The sequence below is a fragment of the Nicotiana attenuata genome, chromosome 8, assembly GCF_001879085.1.
Source record: "Nicotiana attenuata strain UT chromosome 8, NIATTr2, whole genome shotgun sequence".
NCBI classification, from domain to species: domain Eukaryota; kingdom Viridiplantae; phylum Streptophyta; class Magnoliopsida; order Solanales; family Solanaceae; genus Nicotiana; species Nicotiana attenuata.
The window spans coordinates 31,366,506-31,376,425 of record NC_031996.1 but is presented as its reverse complement, the minus strand read 5'-3'; the positions used below and the strand labels follow the sequence as shown (position 1 = coordinate 31,376,425).

The 9,920-nt window shown below is 38.9% G+C and overlaps 1 protein-coding gene and 1 non-coding gene across 2 annotated transcripts; both read right to left on the bottom strand.

The window, feature by feature from the left end:
• On the bottom strand, positions 1,241-8,403 carry LOC109231183. The gene is made up of 9 exons (XM_019396761.1): positions 7,926-8,403; positions 6,943-7,098; positions 6,183-6,251; positions 5,926-6,096; positions 4,607-4,750; positions 4,307-4,447; positions 4,138-4,203; positions 3,675-3,734; positions 1,241-1,418 (listed from the first exon to the last, which is right to left on the bottom strand). Exons 1-9 carry the CDS (start codon positions 8,253-8,255, stop codon positions 1,374-1,376), a joined length of 1,182 nt encoding a protein of 393 aa, XP_019252306.1. The 5' UTR covers positions 8,256-8,403; the 3' UTR covers positions 1,241-1,373.
• On the bottom strand, positions 8,396-8,468 carry TRNAK-UUU. The gene has a single exon. It is a non-coding gene; the product is annotated as a tRNA-Lys (tRNA).

The following is a 9,920-nucleotide window of genomic DNA, read 5'->3' as shown; positions in this document are numbered from 1 at the left end:
GTTGTTTGGCACTTGCACAAAAACGAGCACCTCACGTGGCCATTTCCAGTGCTTTTATTCTAAAAGATGGAAAGGAGATGGGGAACAACTATTGGCATGGGGCTCTAAGTTGGCCCTGACCAACTTGAAGATCAGGGGTATCTCATTTTTCGTTATATCAACATCCCAAAAAGCGCCATTACCTATAATTTCCTGCTACAATATGAATTGCAAATCATATTTACTTCTCAACCTGAAGGATTAACAGGTTCAAAGCAAAAGATAAAACAAGTCGAATTTGAGCTCAGTTGTGATGCAGCTTATACTCTCTCAATCCATGCAATATACACGAGTCCATTATCGAGTTGCTTTAAAGTGGTTATGTTGACAAAATAAATGAAAATAACGTACAGGGTTTTTTCAATAATGATGGTATTCAAACTAACTCCTCATTAATCCACTGCGTATATATTGTTTTTCACTAGGCACCAAGTAACTATATCATCAAAGTTTAGGCAGATAAAAGAACCTGTTAGAATTCGAACATTGGTCCCAAGGACGCCATCCCCACTCATCAACTGCTAAGACACTCCCTTGGCAAAATTCAGACAAGATAACTGCAAGATATCTTCTTTAAGCAAAATAAATTATGACTATTGGGTAAAAGCAGAAGTATGGAAGAAAGGGGTTTTAATTTTTTTAATAATCATTTGGGGCATATACAAAACTTGAATATAGGAGCATCGCTGTGTCTGGAGTGCGGAACAGGTTCTTGAAATGAAAATTGAAGGACAAGTAGGCCCAAACCACACATGGGTTTCCCCACACACACTTTATCTTGCTTCAATTTTGTGATTCGATTGATCTTAGAGTCCCGAATTATCATCATTGCTAGTGATTGGACATGGCTAAAAGTATGATTCTACCCATGTTTGGGTTTGTTCGCTGTATCATTGAAAGATAGATTTGCATATCATACCTCCGGAAACATGCTGGCTCCTTATCTCATAACTTTCCTTTTTCTCCTTTCCTCTTTCAACTTCTTGCGATAGTACTTCTGGGAAAATGCTTTAACACTTATAAAGCGCCTACATCTTCGTACTTGTGTTCTTCTTTGGGTGTTTCCAACAGTAGATGTCGCAGAATTTTGTTTCAAATTCTATGCTATTTCCTCCCAACTACTCAATTGTTCATATGACAACTATGCATAACTCTAAAACTCTTAATGTCTACTAAGATTCGAGACTGCTGTATACCCCCCCCCCCCCCCCCCAAATTTACACATGGATTATGACAAATATTCACACCCAAATTTTATGAAGCTTACTAGATATTTAGACTGGATAGATCGGCTTTCTTCTCCGAGCGTTCCAAGAAATTAGTGCAAGGAACAACTAGAATGCTATCTCTTGAAGTATTTGAAGCGTGTTCTGGTGAACCTGAAACCACAATTAAAAATTCAATAAGTTGCTACTTATCAAGAAAAAACGTTAAAAACAATCAGCCATTTAGCAACCTGTCATAGACAGACTCCCAACTACCAAAGTTTAGGTAAGTCTACTCTCAAGTGTAATAAACTAAGAATCAATAATTTAAAAGACAGCCAAGTTAATTACACAATACGGCACCTGGCGCATTACCCCAAGGATGTCCTAAAGTTACTCCACCGAACTGTAGTACGGAATCATCCCCAAAGATCTCGGTTAGAGCAGGCATATGCCAAACGTGAAAAGGAGAAAGAGCTCTTTTTATAGATGTTGAGGTGAGTAAGGGGGGGTTTGCTGGCTTGCTCCTCAAGCCATAAGGCGTAGGGCCTTGTATTCAAATAGAAACATCAATCTTTCATCTAAAGCGGCAACTCTGTCCTCGACTTCCTCCCGGGTAAGATGAAGAACAGCCAGATACTGGAATTGGAGTAGAATCAATGGGTGTTGGATGATCAGCCTAGGCTTTTTCTTTTTTTTGCTTCTACGTCTCATGACGGGAGTGCTAGACCCATAAAATGCATTCTTTAGTCAAGCAATGAGAAAGATTTACCAATTTCTTCATATGCTATTTCATATTCATATGCCCTCTAACTTGAACTTCCTGACTTCCCAGGGTTTCCACTGCCTAACTAGACTTCGAAACATAGCATCTGAGGTTGCATTAATCGAGGATACATGACAGAAGGAATTGTTCTATTTCCAAACTTCACCTTCAAAAAACGTAGATTTTTTTCAAAAATTTTCTCGAATCACGTGCTTTTCTCCTCGTAAGTTATTTAATTGAGTGAAATTAGGCCAGTAGTCTTTCTGAATGTGATGGCTGAGAACTGTGATTCTTCGCTCGATCAATTCTTGCCATCACGCTCTGGCTTTAGCATCTGCCGAGCACATCTAAGCGAAAAATAGAAAAAACAGGATTTCAATTGGATACCCTTTTTCTCTGTTCCAGGTACAAGTCTTCCGGCTCTTTATACCAATGTGATTTAATTCCAAGTGCATATTTCAATTACGTCTTCCATGATTCTTAGATCCAGAGGTAGCACCGGTCCATCAATAGCTATAGTAAAAATATATGATATTCGAGAAGAACGGGGAAGCAAGGGAAGGAGAAGCTGTTGTGAATGTAGGCTTGCAAAGCATAGGCGTCACAAGCGGTACACTGAACACCAACCCAATCTCGACGAAAAAAAGGAAAAGCAAGTACATCCTTAACGGCCTCTATTCCTGACGTGAACGGCCGCTTTCTTGGAACTAATTCATAGGCACTTTCCATTAGTTAGACTTCACACACTATATAAACAAATAGTTGAAGCGTGCGATAGAAAGCGGAAAAACGAATTGATTGACTATTGAGTGCAAGCCATCCCACAGCTTCGGCAGATCGCTTAGCCCCGTTCATCTTCGGCACAAGAGCGCTCGATCAGTGACTATGATTATCTAACAGTTTAAGTACAGTTGATATAGTGGAAGCGCAGTCAAAATATGGTTTTTGGGGGTGGAATTTGTGGCGTCAACCCATCGGGTTTATCGTTTTTCTAATTTCTTCTCTAGCCGAGTGTGAACAGAGGTATGACTGGCATAATATCTACGATTGGATTCAAAAAAGCATAGGCCTCGGGCGATTTGCCGAAGAAAAAACTACTCGAAAAAAGGGTCGTGAAGAACAAGTTCTTTCTTTGACCTTCCCACGAGCTTCTTCTAGTTTGTGGGGAGTATATAGAAGTCGGATTTGGTATTTGGATATTTTTTGTATCAATGATCTGGCGAATTATCAATGATTCATAAGAGTTGCAACTCTTTCAAATCCACAGCCATCTCAAGTCAAGTATGAGGGCTTGGTACTCTGCGAGATTATTGGAACAAGGTTTCGACGCAATCGTCGATATGCTCATATTGGTGACGTTATTGTTGCTGTGATCAAAGAAGCCGTACCAAATATGCCCCTAGAAAGATCAGAAGTAGTCAGAGCTGTAATTGTGCGGACCTGTAAAGAACTCATCCACGCTCCAATCTTGATATCCATGATTTACTGAACGAAGTTAAACTTGGAGAACTCTCAAGTAACTTTCACCAGTAAAGGAGGAAATTTACGACCCTTCCACCTTAGAAAATGGCTATGAAAGTCAACTAGCGGGGTAGACATATTGCAAAGCGACTTTCTAAATAAAATGCTACCACACACAAAAGTAGAGATTAACAATAGCATACCCATTCAAGATGTTGTGCTGTGACTCCAGAGACATTTCCTCCATATATGCCACCTAACACCTAAAAAGTCCCAATAAGATGTGGTTAGACATCATAACCGCCGGGGCATTTGCACAAATGGCCTATTTTTAGGCCACTATTTAAATTATGTCCCCACCAACCCGGTGGGCTAAATTCGTCTGCAAAAAGAGAAGTTCATCCAACAACTTTTAAAGGCGAAAGTTAGCCCACTGGGCTAATGGGAACAGAATTTAAACAGTGGCCTCAAAAAGGCTATACAGTGTAAATAATCCATAATTGCCTCATACTTTTCTTTCGTAAGATACTTTGCAGAGAAATTTGTATCTGGAAACTAACTACCACATAGTCAAACTTAATGTACTTTTTTTCATGACTAGCTCACCAGAAACCATAACCACCAACTCTACATCCTATAACAACCATATGCACTGGCAACTCTTACCTTAGAAACTGTCTCAAGAAACATGCCAGGGCGCACAGGCAATGGTTTACGCCCACTTACACTTGCCTGGGAGCAAAAGTAAAATTATCATAATGCAGACTATAATTTTGGTTGAAAAACTTTTGGATATCTTAAAAAGTAATGAGATCATCGCGGAACAGAATCTCACCCTTCCTGCAATTCCACCAGCATCACTAACTTCATCATCTGAACTTTCTGCACCTTCTTCTTTACCCAGCATCACATTTTTTATCATGTCACGTACAGTTTTCCCTGGTCTTAGGGAAACAAGTTTAGTTAAAAAGTTCACCTGCATGAACATAAAAAGCTAACATCAGAAAGAAAAGCACAAGCAGCAACACAAAGACCATCCAGGTAGTTCATTTCTCACAGATTAACAACATTTTAGGAAACCTCCTGGTCAGCTGACCAAATAAAACTTGACCAGATAAAATGTTCAAGAACAAACCTCTGATTCAGGCAGTGTATTCAGGCCACGATCATTTCTTTCGTCAAGTATTCCACCTCCCATCATGTTCCTAGCTTCTTCTCTGATTAAAACTAATCTTGCTAGTAACTTCCTATCAGGTACAACAGGACGAGATTCCATTGTCTGTGGCAAAGGCAAACCAGTATTGTTTAGTGAAGCAAGGGTAAAGGAATCCTTCTAATCTAACAATATTGCAATCTGTATTAATCTGATAAATTACTTTTAGGGTTCAGAAAACACACTACATGATGTCACATATTTAAACTTAAGTACCATCAGTAACTTGCAATCTCAAAAAAGCGAAAAAATGCATATAGATAAGCATGCATGAAATAGTTATAATTTGGTTCGTATGGAACATCAGATGATTCTTGAGCATGAAAGCTACAGTTGAACATAAGAGTAAAAGGAATATCTGGACCAAATTATTACTATGCAAGATAGCATAAGAGGCGTGATTCCCAAATATCTCAATTTCTTTCTATAAGATGATACATGGATGTTATATTTAAATCAGGAAAAGGGGTCAAAATTGATTGCGAAGAATGAAATGTATCACATGTATTGTATTTCGAAACACATAAAATAGATGTCAAAAGGGAGTAGGACAGAAAAAGCATTTTGAGAAATACTACAGCCTTACAGCACGTAGTTGAGGAATTTTTAAAAATTATTGATGACCAACAACTAACAATTCTTAAGTGCATGAATAAAATCAGAATGACTTGACAAACTTGAAGTCTAAACGACTTGATTTCTGGTCAAATAAACTTCACTGACACAATTTGCAGGTTAGGTTACTAACTGGACAATATGTACCTCATTCTTTGGATCTGTTAACTAAGATGGTTTTGTTAAGACTTGAAATTACCACAAGTTTCCTTTCTTATTCTCTGTATATTAACACAAATAAATCTGCAACTCGAGAACAACAAATAGATAATGAAGTATGCATCCGGCACAAGTGCCTTAAAAATAACCAGCATTAACACTATAAATTTTAAAACAAGTTGGCTGAGCATAGTTGTTTAATATCACTATGTGAAAATATTGACCTAACCATTTTTCAGCATGTTTTGCACATTGCATATTGCCTGATGGTCTCCACTATCAGCATGTTCCACCCCCTGTAAAAGTTTGTGGTTTCTAATAAGCTGTGTCCTAAGGGACCTGTAGCCGAATGAAACTGACACAGACAAACTATGTTGTAGCCGAAAGAAACTGACACGGACAAACTATGTACTTAGATCCCAACAGCTCAACTGTCTCCTGACTATACATGTACATTGAGAGCCTACCTCCAGAATATCATCAGCCTGGTTAGCTATATCATTCAAATTTGCGCCAGGAAGATGAACTTTTGTGCCGTTCTCACTTTGGAAAACTCCACCACCGGCAGCTACTCGCCTCAGCAATTCATGCCGGCTTTCTTTTTGGGGGGTTCTACAGAGCAGGCCTACGACTTGAACCTAGAAAGCATATAAGTTCAACCCAATGTAAAAAGAAAGACTAGAGCAACAATGCTGCTAATAATATAGTCAATGATGATACTCACATGAGGGGGGCATTTCTTGGTAAGATGTGATAATACAGTCTCCTTAATCACCTCCAAGATTGATTTGCACTAAAAGAAACATTCAGTTGTTAACATACCCGCCAAGAATATTGCTTATATAAATGCAATACTCAGAGAAAATGAATGGATATGGACAGATAACAAAAAGAAACACAAAACATAGCAGAAGACAAAATATGAGCAGACATACAGTTTGCTATATAAATCATATAGTGTTCTTCCAACATGAAGGAGAATTGATTACACTAGAAGGATTCTTTTGTCCTTTAGATTCTTTGCTTATCGCTCTTCATTCCCGATAACTCTCGTTAAAAAAAATTTCAATTAAGAAGTAAATACCTATATGATGAAAAGACCAGAGATGAGAGAAAACAACATATCGTGCACACAGGCCTACTAAGTTGTAGTAGAACTATCAGTATCACTAATCTTCTGAATGAGACTCCTTTTACTTCACTACATCTTGCACCAGGCAAAAGCTAAAATGATGAGCATCAAGGACAACTATTTTTCACTAATTGATCTCTAAAGCCAGCATACAAATTATCTTACCACACAGAAATGCACCAGATGTGTCAACGGTGTGAGAAGCACATAAAACTAACAATTGAATTGCTCGTGGCAAAACGATGAAAAGTGAGACCATAAATCACAGATACGGAGTAAAAAATTATACTTCAACGAACAGCAGTCCTTAAGAAAAAATAATGAAAACAGATCAGGAACATATAAATAATACCTTGTCATCCTGGTCCTTTTCAGCAATTTGGATCATGTAATCAAGGGCCATCATGAAACCGGACTCCATTTCGTCAACTCTCTTCCCAATCACTCCTTGTGCAGCCAATTGCACTGCTACCTCCTCAGATGCTTCGTCCATCTTCATATCTTCCAACTGTTTCATACATATGTATCCAACAAACGACATTAAATGGATGAATAACTAATCCAGCTGACATACTGGACTAACTGTGTAAACAACGTGATTGAACTACATAATCAGGTATCCTATCACATATAACACTTATTTGATGCTTTTAGTTGTTCTTGGTTATTGAACACCATAATGCACTTCCCAAATGTATTGGCATGCGCATAGTTATATCATGTTATTACTACTTTCATATTTCTACACATACCAATTATCCGTTTGAAAATCACCATAATACTAACAACAACAACAACATACCCAGTATTATCCCACACCGTGGGGTCCGGGGAGGGTAGTGTATACATAGAGCTTACCCCTACCTTGTGAGGATAGAGAGGTTATTTCCGATAGACCCTCGGCTCAGGAAAACATAAGCACCATATAATTGCTAATTAGTGTAGATGGGAAAGGATTCGTTTCTAGGGATGCTAGCTATTAGAATTAAGATGTGCCATTGCAATATCCACACCCTCCATATGACAATACAGAGACTTCAGATTATTCCTAAAGCCAGCAGATATTCCGCACATTCACATGGATTGAGAAATCCTATTACCTCTGATTTTTAGCTTCTTTAACAATTTAACACGACCAAATTCGATGAACAGAGTTTCCAGGGATTCAACTACCACTAGTTTTTAACTATACTATTCAGAATTTCCATTTTCCTATCAACAGGGTTTAGGGTTTAAGATCAACAATACGGAAGATTTCGTAGTTATTAAAAGAGATATACCACCGCAATGGAAGAAAAAACGAAGAATGTTAGTATACAATAAAGGGCAACGTACTAGCTTGGCCATTTCTTCAAGGACAGAGGTAACTTGTTCACCGCCTTTAAGCAGAGCGTCGTACTGAGAACTATCCCAATTGCCATTTCCAGGTTCACGACTTTTATCATTTCCATTTTGAGCTCCAAATTCCTCCGCCAAAAATCCTGCGCCAACCTCGTAACTCGTGCATAGTGCCGAGAGGTTTAGTCTGCTGGATGGATTCAGCTGCAATGAGTACTGATTATGGATGGAGGGCTGAAGGAAATGACATGCTGGTGGAGTCGAGTAAAGACATGGAATTGCAGGACCAGCCCGAGAAAAGATGCTAGGAATTGACAGAAACGCCATGGATAAGAATTTTGGGGGAAAAGAAAGAAGAAGCTAATGATGGAGCTGTGAAAGTTTTTATTTTTTTATTTATCTGGAACTATGAAAAGTATGGTGAAGCAAAAATATCCAAAAAGTGGAAACAACAGGACTTACTGCGACGCCGTCTGTGGGAATCGAACCCACGACCACATGGTTAAAAGCCATGCGCTCTACCAGCTGAGCTAAGACGGCACGTGTCAGACATCTTTTCATAATTAGAAAATCAACGCTACAAATTTATTGAACTAGGCTCTCTCACAAGGTTCAACTCCTCCGGTATTTTCCCATAGAGAATTCAGAATGGAAGAAACTTCCGCTTACCTTAAAAGTCGAGGAAGGTGATACGAATTAAAATAGTAGAGGTTGGAGCAATCGGCGGAGCTTGTACAAGAGGCTTGAAATGTTGCACCGTGAAGTTAGCGATAGGCTGAGTAGTTAACAAGTTTTCTTCTTGCAATTGATCCACTTAGTTTGCTTTATTATTTAATTAACCCATTGTAAGTTTTCCTTATTTCTTTTTAGTCCCTAGGCCCTTGCTCACGTCTTTGAGCTATATGTATGAGCTCTACCCTTTTTAGAGGCTTATGAATGAAAACCCTTTTATTTTATTTGTCTTAATTTCTTTTCTTCTTAGCTTTAGCTTAGCCCTAGTTAGCTTCTTCTTCTCTAAAATTCAGCAACCGTAATAGTGGTATCAGAGCATCAATTCTATGACCTCGATGGCAATAGAGATGGATCGATTTCTCCCGCCATACGGCTGTTATAATGACCCACGAGCTAGGCATCCATGGCTGAATGCTATAGTGAACGCTCCAGCTACTGCACCAGGTTCCAGACTTGCAAATCTTCCACAGGATTTCAACTATGCACCCTACCAAGGTCCTAATTCTTCGGGTTATTGTAATAGCGGTTATGGAGCTTACTATATGGGGTATCAGCAGCAATTCAAACCAACAAGCGTCTATACACCTCTAATTTCAGTCCACATCAACCTTGACAAGCTGGGAGTTTCCCATCGGTCCCTTATGCCTACCAGCCATCAGAGTTCATCACGGCCTTTTCTGGTTTTTCGACTGTCGGGGTGGTTTCAAATAGAGGCCCCGCAGTGGGTTTCCAATCTAATAACACGGGTTTCCTCCCTAGCATGGAAATGGCAAGGAATGACCACATCTCGGAGTATAAAAATTCACATTTGTTATTTGAGCAACAACAACAACAGGTCAATGATTCTGTACCAGCCAATTTTCTGATGGACGAAGCGATTCTAACTGTTGTTGATAATTCCAACCACAAATCTGAATATTCCATTCCCCTTTTGCCATTTCAGCAGCAGCACTTTTGTTTTGATACCATCGTCGAGAGCTTTCTTCCATCCGAAATGTTGATAGATGAGAGGATTTTGATGGGTTGCAACAGTAGCGCTTTCATTCACACAGATAAAAGACTAAGCAATTTAATGGATGTTGTTATTCCAGAAGTTACTCCGAGAAAAGAGATGTTGGAAAAATTTGGGTCAATGGAAGAGGAACAGCATCCCGCTCGTGAGCACCAGATGTTTGATAAAATGCCAATTACTAATCAACTAGAAAATTAAGCAATGGATTTTGTGAGAAAGACTTTTGATATTGATTCTAATTTTGAGAA

What these genes read in the sequence shown, in the direction of transcription:
- LOC109231183 (XM_019396761.1), bottom strand. Translation starts at nt 8,255, where the DNA reads ATGGCGTTTCTGTCAATTCCTAGCATCTTTTCTCGGGCTGGTCCTGCA. An exon ending in AAAAGGACCAGGATGACAAG is followed by an intron (nt 6,252 to 6,942) that starts GTATTATTTATA and finishes TGTTTCTTTTAG; the next exon opens with TGCAAATCAATCTTGGAGGT. An exon ending in AGGCTGATGATATTCTGGAG is followed by an intron (nt 4,751 to 5,925) that starts GTAGGCTCTCAA and finishes CCTTTGCCACAG; the next exon opens with ACAATGGAATCTCGTCCTGT.